Here is a 21,047-nt window from a genome sequence, read left to right on the forward strand (position 1 = left end):
ATCAATATATGAATACAAATGTAATAATGTGACTGGATCATAGAACAAAATAAAGCTTACCATGTAAATAATACTTTGATTATACCTTGCTCACAGTGTGGCAAATTTAATCTAATATTTTGTCTGATTAGTTCAGTTTTGCTTCCCCCTGTTGGGGAAAGTTGATTCGTACGTACACTCAAGTTATGTGCCTGAATGACAATGTTATTATCAAAGTCCATGCAATTGAGATTTTATTAAATAATACATAACAGCTCAAAGGCATGTTTTATGATGCATCAAAAAGGTTAATGTTGTTTGAAGACACACAAATGGCACAGAATAACATGACCGCTGTCCTAACATTATCTGTTTAGACCAAGGTTTCCCAAACTGGGTCCTGGGGTCCCCATTGGGTGCACATTTAGTTTTTTCCCCTAGCACTACACAGCTGATACAAATCATCAAAGCTGGATGATGAGTTGGTTATTTGAATCAGCTGTGTAGTACTAGGGCAAAACCCTGGATAAGACCGGCAAATGAAGGTCCAATTGTGTACTATGGAAGGTAAATTGTAAATCATAGAATGAAGGAATCTGCATGATTAGGGTTCTTTCTGGATTAATCTCAAAATGCATTGGAGAAGGTCTGGGGGGGATCTTGGACATGATCTTTCAATATGGTTGAAGGAGAAGCTCTGGGAGGGGGAACTTGGATTTTCTCCTTCAAAATGGTTGAGAAGGAAGTGAGGCTAGGAGAGAGGATGTGTGAAATTGCATAATGACAATTTAAGATACAGCCAAGCTAAAACTTTCAGCAGGTAATCTGACAGGAGATATTTTCTTGATTCTTCTGAGGAGTGATGTTGAGTCAAAGAAGTCATCCCCACCGGTTCATGTCAATTATGTGGACATTACAATGTTAAGTGCTGTAGTTGATAAGTATACCGCGTTATGATAAGGCAAACATTTCACGATTTATACACATCTACATAACACATGATCAATATTCATAAAACCACTAGTGTAGACTAGTGATGCGCGGGTTGACTCATAACCCGCAGTCCCGCGGTTATATCTGCGAGGCGGACGGGTTTAGGGTCATTACATATCGTGTGGCTGAAGGGCAGGTGGGTGGCACGCGGATTAAATAAAGAGAAACAATACCTTTAAAAAATCCAGTTAATGTTTAATTTTAATTTCTATAGGCTACATTGAGGTTATCTGGTATTTTTTAAATAACTTCACGCCTAGAAAAAAACATCCACGATTCAGTCATAACTGTCAATTTATAGAAAAAAAAGAGAATTACAGGGGGCAGTTTGGGGGGAAAAAAAACAATCCTGTCCTAATTGTCCTGTGGAATAAAAGACATTCTGGGGTAATAAATACTAAACCAACGTTCTCTAGTAATACTAGTCCCGTGCGAATACGGCTATATCCTTAATAATAGCCTAAGTCATGCAGAAGTAAGCATTTCTTGCAGTAAAACTATACACCAATTGTAGGTAAAATGTGGATTTGGGAACAGGAGTGGATAAATATTATTTATTTCGTTCTGCATCTTGAGAGTGCCGTTCTCAGTTACTGTAGATACCATCTGGGCGCTGTCTTCATCATAAAAACTGATAAGATTTCAATTTAAACCACATAAAATATGCTTCGAAGCCGAACTAAAATCTCATCAGAAACACGTTGGGTCGTTTTCACATTTTACTTTTGGCTTACAACCGGTCAAACTAATATCATCTGGACATTTTGCACAGAAAAACCTTCCCGTTTTTTGTTGTTGCTTTATTGTACACTGCTCAAAAAAATAAAGGGAACACTAAAATAACACATCCTAGATCTGAATGAAATAATCTTATTAAATACTTTTTTCTTTACATAGTTGAATGTGCTGACAACAAAATCACACAAAAATAATCAGTGGAAATCCAATTTATCAACCCTTGAAGGTCTGGATTTGGAGTCACACTCAAAATTAAAGTGGAAAACCACACTACAGGCTGATCCAACTTTGATGTAATGTCCTTAAAACAAGTCAAAATGAGGCTCAGTAGTGTGTGTGGCCTCCACGTGCCTGTATGACCTCCCTACAACGCCTGGGCATGCACCTGATGAGGTGGCGGATGATCTCCTGAGGGATCTCCTCCCAGACCTGGACTAAAGCATCCGCCAACTCCTGGACAGTCTGTGGTGCAACGTGGCGTTGGTGGATGGAGCGAGACATGATGTCCCAGATGTGCTCAATTGGAATCAGGTCTGGGGAACGGGCGGGCCAGTCCATAGCATCAATGCCTTCCTCTTGCAGGAACTGCTGACACACTCCAGCCACATGAGGTCTAGCATCGTCTTGCATTAGGAGGAACCCAGGGCCAACCGCACCAGCATATGGTCTCACAAGGGGTCTGAGGATCTCATCTCGGTACCTAATGGCAGTCAGGCTACCTCTGGCGAGCACATGGAGGGCTGTGCGGCCCCTCAAAGAAATGCCACCACACACCATGACTGACCCACTGCCAAACCGGTCATGCTGGAGGATGTTGCAGGCAGCAGAACGTTCTCCACGGCGTCTCCAGACTGTCACGTGTGTCACATGTGCTCAGTGTGAACCTGCTTTCATCTGTGAAGAGCACAGGGCGCCAGTGGCGAATTTGCCAATCTTGGTGTTCTCTGGCAAATGCCAAACGTCCTGCACGGTGTTGGGCTGTAAGCACAACCCCCACCTGTGGATATCGGGCCCTCATACCACCATCATGGAGTCTGTTTCTGACCGTTTGAGCAGACACATGCACATTTGTGGCCTGCTGGAGGTCATTTTGCAGGGCTCTGGCAGTGCTTCTCCTGCTCCTCCTTGCACAAAGGCGGAGGTAGCGGTCCTGCTGCTGGGTTGTTGCCCTCCTACGGCCTCCTCCACGTCTCCTGATGTACTGGCCTGTCTCCTGGTAGCGCCTCCATGCTCCGGACACTACGCCGACAGACACAGCAAACCTTCTTGCCACAGCTCGCATTGATGTGCCATCCTGGATGAGCTGCACTACCTGAGCCACTTGTGTGGGTTGTAGACTCCGTCTCATGCTACCACTAGAGTGAAAGCACCGCCAGCATTCAAAAGTAACCAAAACATCAGCCAGGAAGCATAGGAACTGAGAAGTGGTCTGTGGTTACCACCTGCAGAACCACTCCTTTATTAGGGGTGTCTTGCTAATTGCCTATAATTTCAACCTGTTGTCTATTCCATTTGCACAACAGCATGTGAAATTTACTGTCAATCACAGTGTTGCTTCCTAAGTGGACAGTTTGATTACACAGAAGTGTGATTGACTTGGAGTTACATTGTGTTGTTTAAGTGTTCCCTTTATTTTTTTGAGCAGTATATTTTCTCCCCAGTCCCTAAACTTCTTTGCCCCGCGAAAGATGAGAACTTTACCGATGTGAACTAGATTGAAGCATTCATTCTATCGATCTATTACATTCTGTTGAGCAAAGGTTTATTTAGTCTTCTAAGGCAACATATGACAGAAGCCAACCAAAATGTCGGAAATTATAAGCATAAATACCGAAATCAGGCAAAAACAAATCCTGCACCCCCTGTCAAAATATCACTCTGCAGTCTCTGACTGTAGCCAAGCACATTCTCTATATTTGCGGGTTAGGGTTGGGTGCGGGCCTCAGATTCTCACTTTATAACATATAATCCGGCGGTTACAGATTTGCAATTGCTTGCGGGTGAAGAAACAGCTGATCCGCGCACCACTAGTGTAGACCCAAAAGGCCTACCAATACGCCACATGTGATACTTTATTTTATGAATTATTAAATATTTCACATATAGACATATTGGCTATTTTACCCTCCATTCGACTCTTGTGGTATCACATTGAGACATTAGAAGATATTTTCCTTATTTATATGTGTTGCTGCCATGCTATGCTAATTGTTTTGTCCTATATTTTTATTTAATTTATAATGTAATGACAAACAGTATGGCAGTAACCATTTTGTGAATGATACAACTAATAAATACATACTACATTACTGTATGTGAATGGCACAATAGTTATGTTGGACCTGAGGATGAAAACTTGAGTTACACTACATTACCAAAAGTAAAGCTCTTCAAACATCTCATTCCAAAATCATGGGCATTAATATGGAGTTGGTCCCTCCTTTGCTTCTATAACAACCTCCACTCTTCTGGGAAGGCTTTCTACTAAACTGAGCAACAACAAAAAAACATCCCTTTGTCAGGACCCTGTCTTTCAAAGATAATTCGTAAAACTCCAAATAACTTCACAGATCTTAATCATTGTAAAGGGTTTAAACACTGTTTCCCATGCTTGTTTAATGAACAATTAATGAACATGCACAAGTGGAACGGTTAAGACAATAACAGTTTACAGACGTTAGGCAATTAAGGTCACAGTTATGAAAACTTGGGACACTGAAGAAGCCTTTCTACTGACTCTGAAAAACACCAAAAGAAAGATGCCCAGGGTCCCTGCTCATCTGCGTGAACATGGCTTAGGCATGCTGCAAGGAGGCATCAGGACTGCAGACGTGGCCAGGGCAATAAATTGCAATGTCCAAACTGAGACGCCTAAGACAGCGCTACAGGGAGACAGGACAGATGGCTGATCGTCCTTGCAGTGGGAGACCACGTGTAACAACACCTGCACATTATCGGTACATCCGAACATCACACCTGCGGGACAGGTACAGGATGGCAACAACAAATGCCCGAGTTACACCAGGAACGCACAATCCCTCCATCAGTGCTCAGACTCTCCGCAATAGGCTGAACTGATGGCTTGTAGGCCTGTTGTAAGGGAGGTCCTCACCAGACATCACCGGCAACAATGTCGCCTATGGGCACAAACCCACTGTCGCTGGACCAGACTGGACTGGCAAAAAGTGCTCTTCACTGATGAGTTGTGGTTTTGTCTCACCAGGGGGGATGGTCAGATTTGCATTTATCGTCGAAGGAATGAGTGTTACACCGAGGCCTGTACTCTGGAGCTGGATCGATTTGGAGGTGGAGGGTCCCTCGTGGTCTGGGGCGGTGTGTCACAGCATCATCGGACTGAGCTTGTTGTCTTTGCAGGCAATCTCAACACTGTGCGTTACAGGGAAGACATCCTCCTCCCTCATGCGGTACCCTTCCTGCAGGCTCATCCTGACATGACCATCCAGCATGACAATGCCACCAGCCATACTGCTCGTTCGGTGTGTGATTTCCTGCAAGACAGGAATGTCAGTGTTCTGCCATGGCCAGCGAAGAGCCCGGATCTCAATCCCATTGAGCACATCTGGGACCTGTTGGATCGAAGGGTGAGGGCTAGGGCTATTCCCCCCAGAAATGTCCGGGAACTTGCAGGTGCCTTGGTGAAAGAGGGGTAACATCTCACAGCAAGGACTGGCAAATCTGGTGCAGCAGTCCATGAGTAGATGCCCTGCAGTACTTAATGCAGCTGGTGGCCACACCAAATACTGACTTTTGATTTTGACCCCCCACTTTGTTCAGGGACACATTATTCAATTTCTGTTAGTCACATGTCTGTGGAACTTGTTAATTTTATGTCTCAGTTGTTGAATCTTATGTTCATGCAAATATTTACACATGTTAAGTTTGCTGAAAATAAACGCAGTTGACAGTGAGGACGTGTCTTTTTCTGCTGAGTTTAGATGTTAGAACATTGCTGCGGGGACGTGCTTCCATTAGTGAGGCCGGGTACTGATGTTGGGCAATTAGTCCTGGCTTGCAGTCGGCATTCCAATTCATTCCAAAGATGTTCGATGGGAGTTGAGGTCGGGGCTATGTGCAGGCCTGTCAAGTTCTTCCACACCGATCTCGACAAACCATTTCTGTATGGACCTACCTTTGTGAATAGCTGCATTGTCAAGCTGAAACAGGAAAGGGCCTTCCCCAAACTGTTGCCACAAAGTTGGAAGCACAGAATTGTCTAGAATGTCATTGTATGCTGTAGCGTTAAGATTTCCCTTCACTGCAACTAAGGGGCCTAGTCCGAACCATGAAAAACAGCCCCAGACCATTATTCCTCCTCCCCCAAACTTTACAGTTGGCACTATGCATTCGGGCAGGTAGCGTTCTCCTGGCATTCGCCAAACCCAGATTAGTCCGTCGGACTACCGCATGGTGAAGCGTGATTCATCATTCCAGAGAACGCGTTTCCACTGCTCGAAAGTCCAATGGCGGCGGGCTTTACACCACTCCAGCCGACACTTGGCATTGCGCATGGTGAGCTTAGGCTTGTGTGCGGCTGCTCGGCCATGGAAACCCATTTCATGAAGCTCCCGACGACCGGTTCTTGTGCTGACATTGCTTCCAGAGGCAGGTTGGAACTCTAATGACTGCTCCAACCGAGGACAGACAGTTTTAACACGCTTTAGCACTCGGCGGTACCGTTCTGTGAGCTTGTGTAGCCTACCACTTCGCGGCTGAGATGTTGTTGCTCCTAGATGTTCCCACTTCACAATAACAGCCCTTACAGTTGACCGGGGCAGCTCTAGCAGGGCATCCTACGACAGTGCCTTCAGTAAGGCTATTCTACTGCCAATGTTTGTCTATGTAGATTGCATGGCTGTGTGCTTGATTTTATACACCTGTCAGCAACGGGTGTGGCTGAAATAGCCGATTCAACTAATTTGAAGGGGTGTCCACATACTTTTGTGTATATATAGTATGTCTTGGGTTTTAGTTCTTTCAAAGTTTGAGACTGCTCAGTACTCAATGTCTTTATTTATTAGCTGTATAGTCAGTCAAAGCTATTTGAACAGTGGTTTTGGTGAACAGTGGGAGTATGTTTTTGGACAGTAAGAATTGGTGCAGTATCCTTGAATACAGCTGGAGGTATACAGTGTGCTTCATTATAACAATATATCCAGGATGCTAATAAATACATGAACACTGCTTACAACAGTCTTAAACCAATTGCAAAAAACTGATATTGAGATTATGAAGAGAAAAAAAACATTCCTCTGCAGTAAACGAGAGAAATCTCACTGTAGTATGAAAACAGTCAAACAGTTCAGATTCCTCAGCAGAGAGGTGGTGCAACAACGAACTATCATCTTAGTCCACTCTTCACCTCTCCTCCTTTTGAGTTGATTTGGTTTCTCTTCCAAACTGTTGGGATCTAGGGAGGAGAAAGAGGGTTTTTATAACAACACAAGTCATGGAAATGATCAGAATAATCTCAAAACGAAACACTGAGTTTAAGCATGATCAAGATGTCAGACACATGCAGTACCCAGGGACTGGTATTGACAATTAGTGAGTTATACACGTTACACACTAGTATGCATCAGATGATACTCATTTCTATCCAAATAAATCATGAAATTAACAATTCAATTACCTGTGGGGGGACAGTAGGCTCAAGATGTCGACCCAGGAACGAGAGCAGTCTCCTCCAGATTAGTCCACTACCCAGGAACATGAAGCCTGTCACCAGCCAGAACACCTTGGGGTCCTGGGGGAACAAACACGACACCATAGATAAAACTCTCTGTTCGATCTAGCGTTATATCTCTATGGACCACACACTGAGCCAGTCATCCTTCACCTCAGGTTCATCTGCCATTTAGCAATATTACATTGCTGCAGCTGGCTAGTTTACAATGAGCATGTGTTGCCAGGTTAACAAACTCAATGTTAAATTGTCTCACGTGTAATTTCTAAGATTAAAGCTTTATCATCAATGCATATCATTAACCTCCTCAAACGTGGATTCCAAGTTCATCCCGAAGGCGACGCCCATCAGGCCAAATAGGGAGAGAGAGAAGGTCCCCATGGTGAGCTGCAGGTTCAGACGCATCATCACGTTCCGGTGACTGGGTGGGCCATGGCCCATGGGGACAGAGGGAAATGGGATGGTAACAAACTAGGCCTGACTAACAGAGAGCTGTTTAAGCCAATTAACAACAGGAGAAAAGAAAAATGCCATGTTAAGCAGTTGGAAAAATAGGCTAGATCCCCTGATAGCATGAAATAAAGAAAAAGACATCAGGACAAATGAAGTCTACCAAAAGTCAGTTAAATCAGCAATACACTTAAACTGATTTTTTTTTTGTCTAGCTAGATAATTCTGCCAGCGTATTTTGTATGGACGCAGCATGACTATTACACTATACCAGAGATGCATAACTGACGCCCCCCCTTAAATATTACTAACAACAGGTTAAACACATTTTGGCCAAGCGATCTGTGAAATAAGTTTAGTGTGTAATAGAATCAAATATAATATTATTAATCTATGTTTTTAACACTGGGTAATATGGGCCTGGGAGGCTCACAGGGATAATGATATACACAGTACTCCACCAACTATACATTTGGAACTCATCGAGGCTTTAAAACTTTAACGTTTTGTCTCTTAAAGCTGCAACAACAAAATAATCTCTTCCCCGTGACAAAATGTGCAGAATTACAGGATATTAGCTTGAAAACTGCAAAATGTTCTCTCTGATGTCAAGAGACTGGCCTTTAAAAAATGTTCCTTCCCAGGGACGAGACTTGGTTCGTCCAGCCACGCACTGCCGAAGTCATAGTAAAACTTTTTGTATGCTATTTGTTATCTCACTCGAGTTGTGTTCTGATTATGAGGGGGTCCCTGATGAATTTGCTATCACAAAAGGGGTCCCCGGGCCCAAAAAGTTTGAGAACCCCTGCCCTATTCCCTACATAGTGGACTACTTTTGAGGCCTATGGGCCCTGGTCAAACATACTGTACTATATAGGAAACAGGGATACAGACAGGGTTTAGTCGTCGGTACCTGTCCAGGTTGATGAAGATAACACTCTCTGAGTCATCTATCAGGCCCTTGAGCTCCCTGGTCGTGTTGCCCAGCTCCTCAGCCTGCATGAAGTAGTTCTCCAGGAGAAGCTCCATCTCCTCAGCATGATCAATGCCCAGACTGCTCTCCTCACTGCCTCCAGAGACACACACAACAACAAGAGAGACCAATAAAGCCTTCATCCAACAACTCTTAAGAAAAAAAAGAAGACTTTATTCATCCATATGAGAGAAATGTGTCTTCTGCTGTACCAACCCCTCAGACACACACACAGACTAGGTTTTAAAGGCTGGACCACGAGGCAGCCACAGTGCCGTGCCCAGTGAGCAGTTCAGGGGGTTTACATCAAGGGTGACCCTTGACGTATTGATGCCAGCAACCCTCCCGTTGTCAGCTCACTCCCACCATAATGAAAAACGTGTACAATGAACACAAATAATCTCATGAAGTACCATGTGCCTACAAAATCTGCATGCTGAAATTTCACTTACAACACACGTGGATCCGTCCACTTGGTGACACAAAGCTCCTCGATCATCTCCACTTCGTCTAGGATCTTCAGCAGACTGTCCTTGAAGACCTTGATGTCTGTCTCCAGCTCTGACAGGCTGGGCAGAAAACAGTTAGGGTTGAACAATTCTGGTAACTTTCCCCCAAATTCCCAGAAATCCTGGTTGTAAGTCTCCCGAATCAGGATGGAGAAAGGGAATGAGATTGACTACACAGAGCTAAACCAGCCACGCCTTCTCGTGCAGGATTTCTAGATCCATACAATAGCCCTGGCCCAACTATAACCATAGGTGTTAATCTTTTCTACACCTATAATACATTTAAGTCATTTAGCTGATGCTCATATCCAGAGTGACTTACAGGAGCAATTAGGGTTAAGTGCCTTGCTCAAGGGCAAGGTTTTACATTGACAGATTTTTCATGTAGTCGGCTCGGATTCAAACCAGCAACCTTTCAGTTACTGGCCCAATGCCCGTAATAGAGGATCTGCCTTGATAAAATGAACCAAACGTTACATGCAAAAAGCAGCAACGCTCCTTATCATGATGTGACTGGCATTGCTTTTCCACTCACTTCTTGCTGTTCTGAAGAAGTATATGCAGTTTGCTGCGATCTGCAGAGAGTAGTTTAGGATCCACAAGAGACTCTAGAATGTCCAGGATGACAGGGTGAACCTCATTCAGCCGAGCCTGAAGGGTGTTTACCTATACACAAAACAAACAGACACACATACATGCATAAACAAATACCAGGTGACACTTTATTTGGATAGTCCCAAGTAGATGGTTTGTAGATGTTCAATAACTGTCAACAACATATCAACTAACTATCCACTAACCCTTATCCTGAGGTACTGACCTGTTGCACCCTCTTCAACCACTGATCATTATTTGACCCTGCTGGTCATCTATGAACGTTTGAACATCTTGAAGAACTATCTGGCCTTAATGGCCACGTGCTCTTTTAATCTCCACCCGGCACAGCCAGAAGAGGACTGGCCACCCCTCAGAGACTGGTTCCTCTCTATGTTTCTTCCTAGGTTCCTGCCTTTCTAGGGAGTTTTTCCTAGCCACCGTGCTACTACATCTGCATTGCTTGCTGTTTGGGGTTTTAGGCTGGGTTTCTGTATAGCACTTTGTGACATCTGCTGGTGTAAAAAGAGCTTTATAAATAAATGTAATTGATTGATCCGAACCCTGAACTCAACCCTTACCCTAACCCTAGCAAGCAGTTGCTTATCAACAGATAGTATGACCATGAGTAGATCATCAATATGGGACTATCCAAATAAAGTGTGAACAATTGTTGTGATAAATGAATAGTAAATGAGTGATTGAGTAGCGTGTGTCTTACCCTGTGCTGCAGAATAGCTTCAAGGGCTCTGAACTCAAATGGCAGTGAATGAGTGGCAAGAGCTCCATGATCCCCATTCAACTGTGGAGCCAACTCCAGGACCAGCCATCTCTCCAATCCCAGACCTCGGAAATCCAACACCAACAGGCTATTGGGGGTCACTACTGCCTTCAAGGCCTGAAGACACAAGAACAGACTCTGGTCAGGTGCAAAAACGAGTCAAGTTTGGTCACCTTCTCTTTTCAGTGTGCGATTTTATACTTGTTTTTTTAATCATAGGATTCTCTAAAAGTTAGAGGATAATTTGAGGCTAGCTGTCACGACAGGTGACAAACGCAGCAGTTTAGCTAACAGTACCTTCGGCATAACGCTGTAACATGAAACAAAAACAGTACGTAGCTACCTCCATGCGAATGATGATGTTGTTGTTCCTAGCGGTGATGCTGGTGAAGTGTTGGAACCTGAGGTCTCTGGCCTGCAGACTCAGCTCATGATACAGCTCCATCTTCTTCTTCTCTGAGATAGGAATCAGACCAGGGGTCAGAAGTCACACTCAAAACTTATAGGAAGGACAAATACCTTGTCAGTAACAAAGTACAATAAACAATTGCATTTCGATGTAGTCCTTGTGAGAACAGAAAACTAAAGAAAAGCAAATAATGGGCAAGCTAATGAGGACAATAGATGTTCCAATACTTACCAAATGAGGTTACATTTCCATCTTTGTCAAATTTCATCTATGACAGAAGAGCACAGTTGTAGCTACTGCCAGTATATTGCTGTAGAACTTGTAGGTACATTCCACACACTCCCTCAGGTGAACAATATACGTAGTCACAATGAACTGACACATTGGTTTTCTCTCTTCTTGCATTTTGCAGAAGCAATCTTTTTATAGAATGTTGGCATTGTCAATGTTGATAAACATTTGATCATATCCCATATACCGCTGACAGACATAACATTTAGGAGAGACTAGAATAACAATTTCAAATTGGATATGATTGACACAACTAAAACTTGCCACTTACCACAACAAAAGTAGGAGCCACACTGGAGAGGGATGCCTCAGTTCCTCTATGGCGAATTAAATATGCTGCCAATTAAACAAAAATAATAATCCATTAGCCAACAACATGTGTGTTGCAGCTAGGTATTTTTCGGTGGGGTTTATCGGCGGTTGGCATCCAATGTTATTTACATTTACATTTTAGTCATTTAGCAGACGCTCTTATCCAGAGCGACTTACAGTAGTGAATACATACATTTCATAAAAACATTTTTTTGTACTGGCCCCCGTGTGAATCGAACCCACAACCCTGGCATTGCAAACATCATGCTCTACCAACTGAGCCACAGGGAAGGCTGTGGTGCAGGTTATGGTGCATTACCACCAACTACTACTGGAGTGGGGGCCAGAGACAGGGAGAAACTAAATCCTACTTGCCAGCCCTGTTGCTCTTAAAAAATATAAAATATTTGAGACTATATCTAATGACGTTCTACTCAATATACTCTAAACTAACTTCATGTCCCCATCCTCGCTCATATTAGATCTCAGCCTCTCTCTTTCCCTCTGATACTGCCCACACTGTAGCAATACAAGCTCCACAGTCTGTTTCTCTGTAAAAAAAAAAATAGCCTCTTCTGTCCCTTCCTGACGTCCTCCCCAACTTTCCTCTGTACTTCGAATAAATGCCTGCCCATGGTATCTCTATTCCACTGCTCCTGTCATCTCTGCACCTTCACTGTCCATATCAGGCTTTTTGCCTCTGCCTGGCTCATTGAAACGACAACATCAACACTACTAAGTGCTGGTTTCACCAGTACATTTATGTAGTCTCCCCAACACCTCTAGATCAACTACTGGAGGCGGGAGTAGCCTTGCGCAGCTAGGTCTAGCCATAACAGTAAAAATGTTACATCACCTACCAGGCGGACATGATCGCAACAGTGTTGCTTTCCCCCTCGTCACCGGCTGATGTTTGGAGAGTTGGCATTTTATAGGTGATCTGGAACAACTCACTGTTCTGCAGGTCAAACAGCCGGTGAGGACCCTGAATTTAATGTCCAGAGATCTCCGAAGACCACCCATGGTGAACGACTTGAAACAAGCTTCCATTGCTTTGTTCACCACCACTGCATTTTAGCAAAGTGTCCTTAGTTCTTTAGCTACTTAGTTAGTCTAGCCAGTTGATCAGTTGCATTGCTTGTTATTCCACTTGCATCCGGAACTGAATCACTAACGTAAACTAGGTAGCTGGTAAACTTATCAGCTGGCTACGTAGCACTGGACAAAGACAGTGGTTTGTTCTGCAAAATCATACAACCGTTTCAGTCCAAAGTCGGGTAAATTCTATTTTGTGAGCACGGTTGCTGGATCGAATCCCCGAGCTGACAAGGTAAAAATCAGTCGTTCTGCCCCTGAGCAAGGCAGTTAACCCACTGTTACCCGGGCGCCGAAGACGTGGATGTCGATTAAGGCAGCCCTCCACACCTCTCTGATTCAGAGGGGTTGGGATAAATGCAGATGACACATTTCAGTTGAATGCATTCAGTTATACAACTAACTAGGTATCCCCTTTATTTAGCTAGTTAGCACGTAAACAAGGCGCTAGCTAGCAAGTTAGCTAACTGCTAACGTTAGCGAACAAACTTTTATGCTGCTAGCAGGAGACTAGCTCGTGCTTCCCGAACGAACTTCTAAACGTGTCGCAAAAATGTGCCATATGTGATTAAAATAACAATAGGCTTGCAGCTGGTATAGCTAAATCCAAGACACGTTATTCCTCCGTAACACAGGGACAGCTAGTTCTGAGCAACTACAACCAGCAGGCATCGGGGTGTTTTGGTGTTACAGTAACACGTGCTCGTGCATGACCCTGAACTCGAGAGGATGAATCAGTTTCAACCAATGACGTTGTTCAACGAAATAAAACTTTCCTTGAGACTTCCGTATATGTTCGGGAAGAAACAAAACACCCTAAATATTTTCCAATTTATCCACGAAATGTAATTTCCCTATGCTGAAAAGATACATTACATTGAGGGCTGTGTTTTCACATTGTGGGTACCACTGTGGCACCCAATCGTCACCCTGTATTTCACCTGACGCGGAACGGGGAGGCGTTATCCTCTTCAACACCACCACCACCGAACCGTAGGCGGCTTCGCGTGCTGCCTGGATACAGTTCTGGCTTACAAGATGCTGAGCGGCGTGATGCGCCTGATTTGACAAATTGTATATTTTGTGGTCCTATACTCCTAGCTTTAGCTGTCAATGTCCATCATTCGTTTTGGTCGTTTTTTATTTTTACATTTCATACCAGTATGTTCCCTTCGTGCTATTCAAAGCCGACGAGTTCAAAGGACCTATTCAAAAGGACTTATCTGACAAAGATGTTACTAGGAGTGTTCGTCGTGTATATGTCACACACCTGCTGGGTGATTTATGGCTTTGTATACACCAAGCCTTGTGAGAGAGGTAAAGGAGACTGCATTTCTTCCTACCTTGCAGAAAGACCCCGTCTCCAGGTAAATAGTGGCCTTGATCTTACACATACTGCAGTGAAACCCTAGATTTAGGGTAGGTTTTTAGTACAATTAATCATCTTTAGCTATTGTATTTGGTCAGAGAATTCATGCATCACAATTTAATTAGTGACCATGGTGCACAATAAGTGTCTTTCAGAGCCCATAAAGATAAATTGAATTGAATCATTGCGAAGTCTCATTTATTTTAACAGCTCAGCATTTTCTCCAGTTTGAGGCCTGACCACAGTGAACTCAACCTCATCATCAAGATAGATGACTTTGACATACGTTCTAAATTTGAAAGGTAGGCCGAAGTCCCATTTAAATCTGCAGTCATGTGGTGTAAAAATAGCATGTCACTTTTAGTCGAGTGTAAAGATAAGGTTATGGGCTGCATCCCAAATGGCACTGTATTCCCTATAGTCCCTGGTCTAAAGTAGTGCACTATATAGACACTATGGTGTCATTTGGGACAGAAGCCTATATCTCTCACCTGTCACCATTGCTTTTCTTGATTTAAAGGGTGGTGAATGTATCCCTGCCGTTGGCAACACGTAACAACGGGACTCTGCACACATTGGTTTATGTACACAAGTTTGGAGTGTCTCCCTTGCAGGATAACCGGCAGGTCCATCATGTTGCCCAGATCAGCACCTACATGATGTCCAGAGGAAATCTCAGCTCTGCTAAAGAGGTCCTCAAAGTAAGACAACTAAACAATTTCTCTGTTTCATTCTGGACTGGCAAAAGATCATCTTTAACTCCTCTGTTTGGTTGACCCATTTGATCATCTCTTTCATGGCTTCTCCTGGTCTTGCATTTTCTCAGAAACATGCTGCCACTGCTCCTCGAGTAGTAGACAGACCCATCTCTCACTGGAGGTCCCGTCTAACCCTAAACATGATGTCAGAGGACTTCACCTTCAACAGAGGGACCTTGCCAAGTGATGTCCGGCGCTACATGAGAGTGTAAGTCTCATATATAATGTTTGTATTGCATGAGTGTGTTTATTTTGGGAGTGGGTGTGCGCTATAAGGCCTACAGTACACTTATATAGCACAGCATCACTCACATTATGCAGAGCTAGCTACAGAGATGGTGAGAAATATTGATGTTTTGTATTTCAGATATTTTGTCTCGTGTTTTAGATTTCAGGATGAAAACAGGATGGTATATCTCCCACTTCTACACATTGATGAACTCAGCGTCAGGGTAAAGGACATGATGGTGAGATGTTACTCTTCATGTAAATTATATTACAGTTATAAATACTAATTTCAAGAACATTAAAACATACCTCACAGAGAGGGCTTGGAGGATACTTGTTTTTACAACATGTGTTTGTAGGAGATTAACGGCTCCAACCAAACTACCTCTTACAATATCCTACGAAGGCCTATCGCTGAGGCAATTCCGTCTCTGGATCCACATGCAGGATGTAATGTTTTCACTGAAACGTTTTGGTTAGTTTATTACTTTAGTCCTAAACTTTAGCCCTCCTTTTAAACTACTGAGAACATACGTTTGTCAACTTCTTGTAAAATAACTTTTTTGCTTCATTTATTACAGGGTTCACTGAGGTGAATATAGATGAAATCAAAGGTGTTCTTGTGGACAACAACTTGTACCTGTTAGCATTGACTACCCTGGTGACTGCATTCCATGTAAGTGATTTTCTATTAGAATTCATTAATTCTATCATAAAGATCATTTCAAATCATGTCAGCCATCTACAGTTTTCTTTGTCTAATGTTTCAGTTCATATTTGAATTCCTGGCCTTTAAAAATGACATACGCTTTTGGAGGAAGAAGAAAAACATGGTGGGCATGTCTCGCAAAACAGGTACGAGTGAGGGAGGAGTAAAATACATCTTTATAATAATGCATTTCATTTTCTTATTTATGCATCCAAGTTTTCATGCCAATTTCCTAACTGAGTTAGGGAAGATGAGGTGTCAGGCTTGAAATGCATTCCAAATGGCACCCTATTCCCTCTATAGTGCACTACTTTTGACCATGGTAGTGCACTACATAGGGAATAGGGTACCATTTGGGACAGATATATGGTGTTTGTGCAGATTTGGGTATCATTACTACAGATAGTTATCCAAGGCAGGCCTCTGGATAATCCCACCATCTGCCCACAAACACTACCTCCAGCAGCACACGAATCTACTGATCTACTCCCATCTACCTCAGCACTAACCCAGCTCTATCTGTTTCTCTATGCTGTTCTGTTCCAGTGCTGTGGAGATGCTTTAGCACCATAGTGATTCTCCTGAAAATGCTGGAGGAACGAAGAAGCTTGCTAGGTCTTATTCCTGTTGGAATAGGAACCACAATTGAGGTATCTGCCATGAATCAGCAGTTTGGAAAGGATTTAGAATATCAATACAAATAATCAATGCTTTTTGCCAACCATAGCTGCGGATGGCAGAAGGTTCAGTGTTACCATACCAGATCTCATGAATTCCTTCTTCTCCCTCTATACATACCTGTAGGTATGGAAGGTCAAAAAGGTTTCCAAAATACAGCTACAGTGGAGAACCTCTAGGTCCATAGTTCATGTAAGTATTAAAAAATGTATATATATTGTTTATTCCTAGTGGTTTATTCACATTGTGTGCATGGAGGGCCAATGAGTATGTTGATTTTAATTAAGAATCTGTTATTGAAAAAACTGATTGTAAAAAATAAAATAAAAAAAATAAATGTATATTTTAGCGTTAAAAACCAACAGTAGTGTAAATTCAGGATTATTCCTTGAAACTGGTTGTCTTCAGGTTGGTAAATTTGATGAATCAGAGAGAAAGACTATACAACATGACACACAGGTAAGTGCTGAATTAGTGGTATGTTTGGTTCCTCTTCACACTAATACCATAAATCAAGCAGACAAGTATTTTCTAATGCAGTTCTCCATTTTCTAGGCAATGAAATGCCTGTCTTATTTAGTGTACCCTCTGTCTATTAGTGGAGCCATCTTCTCTCTGGTGTACCTGAGGTATAAAAAGTAAGACAAGTCTGGAGTTGAATTGTATTTAAAATATAAATAAATAGGTTTGATGAGGACATTGATCATCAACGCATCTAATATTCAGATTTTATTTTGACAGCTACTATTCATGGTTAATCAACAGCCTTGTCAGTGGTAAGTTTACACATACTCTATCAAGCCTCCTTGGGGGTTATGTTTTGAATTTAATATCAATTGATCACACAAATACTATATTTTTATATAGATCTTTAACACTAGCCTGGTCAAGCAGACTGAACGCTGCACTCACTATTTGTTGTACTGTGAAGTGAAACAGAATGTGACCTACCGAGAGATCAGGCTGGTTTCACAAGGCTACTTTTTCATGGCCAATATGTTTTTTTTTATTAGCAACTACAGATGTAGGATCTTAATTTGATCACTTTTGTTGCATAGAATTTTCCTTCACTGCCAAATGCAGATAAGCTTCGTGATTTACTGAAAACCCACACTAACACACTAATGTTATTGCACTTTACATATAGACTACTTTTGGCCAGCTAATAGCTTAACCACCAGTCAAGCAACATGGGCTAAATGTTCAAATCATGTTGCCGAAACATTATTTTGCTTTGACAATAAAGGTCAAATTAAGATCCTACATTTTGTATTAGTGGGTAATATCAATAATTCCAACTGAAACTGGGCTTCCCCCTGCAGGGATTTATGCTTTTGGATTCCTCTCTATGGCTCCTCAGCTGTTCATTAACTTCAAGGTTTGTCCTACTTTGTCCTAATTTAGAGCATAATGGGCCCTGAGTAAAATGTTCTATTTTGACACAAATCTTCACTTTCTTTTCTTCTTCTTGTTCTTCTTCAGTTGAAGTCCGTGGGCCATTTGCAATGGAACGTATTGATGTATAAAGTGAGTAGCAACAGTAACTGTTTTATAGTATAATTTATTGTTGTTGGAGCAATAAGCAGCTGCTTAACTAAAGTCCATCTAAAGTGTCATCAAGCTGTCTGTTCTTCTTCACGTTGAAACTGTGTATGCATCCCAAATGGCCCTCTATTCCATAGAGCATCCTATGGGCCCTTGTCAAAAGTAGTGCACTATGTTGGGAATAGGGTTTCATTGGGGGTGCATTCAGAGATAGAATTAAGCACTCTTGTGCCTTCTCTTTAGGCAGTCAATACATTCGTCAACGATGCCTTCACCTGTGTCTTCAGCACACACCCATCCCACCAGCTGGGCTGCTTCAGGGATGAGATTCTGTTTCTCCTCTACCTTTACCAGAGGAGGTGGGTGGGACATAGTTCAGCTGTCAGTGACCCTGAAATACTCTAGACTACGTCCCAAATTGCACCCTATTCCCAAATGGCTCTGGTCAAAAGTAGTGCACTTTAGAGAATAGGGTACCATTTGGGATATAGCCCTATAGTCAGTCGTTATTAGATGATTTAACTGTTCATCATTCTGAGCCCTCCTGTGATCTATTGACCTGGATGATCAGGGGTTTGGTTTCTGACAGTTAACCAAACATGTGATCTCATTCATTTACTTCTCTATCTGCCCCCCACCCCCTGTAGGCTTTACTCTACGAACAAGACCAGATGTCGTGAGTATGGATCATGCCACCACAACCACAGGAAACTCAAAGCCCAATGATGACTGAGGTCATCACCAGAAAACATGGTTGAATGAAGGAAACATACCTGCACATGGTGGGGTTGTAAACAGCATGGAGGCTCTCTGAGGGTGCATCAGGGTTTATTAGAAGCCTTTAGTAAAGTTCACAATTCGTAGAGAATACAGCTTATTTTTAGTCAACCCTGTGTTGTTCATCATTAACCACTGATATTTCCATGTGTTAGAAGTTTGACCAACCCGTATGTAGCCTACAGAAGCATGAACCTTTTTTTAGTGATGCATATTGACTACTGCATTGTTAGGTTTGAGGCTTGCAAGAAAGGCATTTCACTGTACTTGTGGACATGACATTAACACTTGAAAAAGGAGGCTGCCCCTCGCCCTGCCTGCACTGCTCCATGTTACCAGATATAACCAGGATGTAGCCTACTGAAGCATAAAGCTGCCCACTCTGCCTGCACTGCTCCATGTTACCAGATATAACCAGGATGTAGCCTACTGAAGCATAAAGCTGCCCACTCTGCCTGCACTGCTCCATGTTACCAGATATAACCAGGATGTAGCCTACTGAAGCATAAAGCTGCCCACTCTGCCTGCACTGCTCCATTATTGTCCACAAGAATGCAGTGTTGTCAGCTCCTTGCTGTACTGTTTTCTGCTTGTTCTTTCAGTCCTCTACTTCCTGTTTGAGAAAAGTCCCTGTATAGATGGGTGCTAAAGGGGGGGAATGAGAAACATGTACAAAAGATGGAGTAACGTGAAGTACAGTGAAATCCTGATAAATTCAATGGCGTTGGACAGTCATATGTGAGAGTTAACCGGAACATGCACATAACCTGTATCAATCCAGGCTGTATTTGAAATGGGACGATTGAGCTACAATGCACTAATGAAGTTTTTTGCACTTATACAATGCGCACTTATCAGGAATCAACTGTACTTTTAAATAATGAAGCTACTGTAAGGTCTTTAAAAATTAAGTAGGAAGCGTAGCCTGATCTTTTTACCAGGGTTTATGGAATGCCTTTCCTCTTTGATTAAATTATTACAATTAAATGATTTATGTGTTTCTCTGTTGCATTGTCATGACTAATGAAAAGCATTAGCTAGTGTACACACAAAGACAATTATTTAGTGTAGAGGTGCTGACCAACAGCAAATAAACTGTAAACTATAAAAACAGAGTTGCACAGTCCATACTAATACAGTCCCAGTAATCTACTGGGTAAAACACTAATGCCATGAATGCTTAAACCAGGTTTTGTAGACAAACAGTGCAACCAATGACAATAGTGAGGGGTATGTCATAATTATTAGGTCGATTAGAATTAATTGAGTGAAACTGTTAAGACAATAGTTTACAGCATATGGAATATATTATGCTATTGTTATCATATGGAAACATAACTATATATTGTACATAATATTAGCATCAACATACATCAACTCCGGGGAGGGGCCAGCTGAGTGTAAGACTGTGTCATCTGCATATAAATGGATGAGAGAGCTTCCTACTGCCTGAGCTATTTTGTTGATGTAAATTGAGAAGAGTGTGAGGCCTAGGATCGAGCCTTGGGGTACTCCCTTGGTGACAGGCAGTGGCTGAGACAGCAGATTGTTAGACTTTATACACTGCACTCTTTGAGAGAGGTAGTTAGCAAACCAGCCCAAAGACCCCTCAGAGACACCAATACTCCTTAGCCAGCTCACAAGAATGGAATGGTCTACCGTATCAAGTCAATAAAAATAACAGCTCAATATTGCTTAGAATCAAGGGCAATGGTGACATCATTCAGGACCTTTAAGGTTGCAGTGACACATACATAACCTGAGCGGAAACCAGATTGCATACCCGAGAGAATACTATAGACATCAAGAAAACCAGTCAATTGATTATTGACAAGTTTTTCCAAAACCTTTGATAAACAGGGCAAAATAGAAATAGGCCTATAACAGTTAGGATCAGCTTGATCTCCCCCTTTAAATAAAGGATGAACCGTAGCTGCCTTCCAAGCAATGGGGACCTCCAAAGGAAAGACAGGTTAAAAGGTTTGAGATAGGCTTGGCGATGGTAGGGGCAGCAACCTTAATGAAGAAAGGGTCTAAACCATCTGACCCAGATGTTTTTTGGGGGACAAGTTTAAGGAGCTCCTTTAGCACCTCGGACTCAGTGACTGCCTGCAGGGAGAAACTTTGTTGCGGGGCAGGGGAAAAAGAGGGAGCC

The 21,047-nt window shown here is 42.6% G+C and overlaps 2 protein-coding genes and 1 long non-coding RNA gene across 4 annotated transcripts; 2 read left to right on the forward strand and 1 right to left on the reverse strand.

Annotated features, from left to right (window-relative positions):
• Window positions 1-6,722: 6,722 nt before the first annotated feature.
• On the reverse strand, window positions 6,723-13,478 carry LOC106606027 (magnesium transporter MRS2 homolog, mitochondrial). Of its 2 annotated transcripts, none has more exons than XM_014202092.3 (11): window positions 12,594-13,478; window positions 11,693-11,757; window positions 11,362-11,398; window positions 11,065-11,177; window positions 10,662-10,838; window positions 9,882-10,012; window positions 9,290-9,406; window positions 8,778-8,930; window positions 7,718-7,835; window positions 7,361-7,474; window positions 6,723-7,138 (listed from the first exon to the last, which is right to left on the reverse strand). In XM_014202092.3, exons 1-11 carry the CDS (start codon window positions 12,781-12,783, stop codon window positions 7,070-7,072), a joined length of 1,284 nt encoding a protein of 427 aa, XP_014057567.1. In that variant the 5' UTR covers window positions 12,784-13,478; the 3' UTR covers window positions 6,723-7,069. The 2 variants fall into 2 exon arrangements, with proteins under 2 accessions (XP_014057567.1, XP_014057570.1); XM_014202095.3 differs by lacking the exon at window positions 12,594-13,478 and adding an exon at window positions 12,405-12,525.
• Window positions 13,479-13,506: 28 nt separating this feature from the next.
• Window positions 13,507-15,157, forward strand: LOC145879582 (uncharacterized). The gene is made up of 3 exons (XR_014392436.1): window positions 13,507-14,195; window positions 14,408-14,898; window positions 15,024-15,157. It is a non-coding gene; the product is annotated as an uncharacterized LOC145879582 (long non-coding RNA).
• Window positions 15,158-15,538: 381 nt separating this feature from the next.
• Window positions 15,539-19,893, forward strand: LOC106606034 (lipid scramblase CLPTM1L). Its single transcript, XM_045719114.2, has 12 exons — window positions 15,539-15,658; window positions 15,765-15,859; window positions 15,954-16,038; window positions 16,439-16,542; window positions 16,697-16,762; window positions 16,979-17,029; window positions 17,126-17,208; window positions 17,312-17,346; window positions 17,893-17,948; window positions 18,053-18,097; window positions 18,359-18,474; window positions 18,763-19,893. The coding sequence occupies exons 1-12, from the start codon at window positions 15,625-15,627 to the stop codon at window positions 18,839-18,841; spliced, it is 849 nt and encodes a 282-aa protein (XP_045575070.2). The 5' UTR covers window positions 15,539-15,624; the 3' UTR covers window positions 18,842-19,893.
• Window positions 19,894-21,047: the final 1,154 nt, after the last annotated feature.

This window comes from Salmo salar, chromosome 05 (assembly GCF_965601325.2).
Source record: "Salmo salar chromosome 05, fSalSal1, whole genome shotgun sequence".
NCBI lineage: Eukaryota > Metazoa > Chordata > Actinopteri > Salmoniformes > Salmonidae > Salmo > Salmo salar.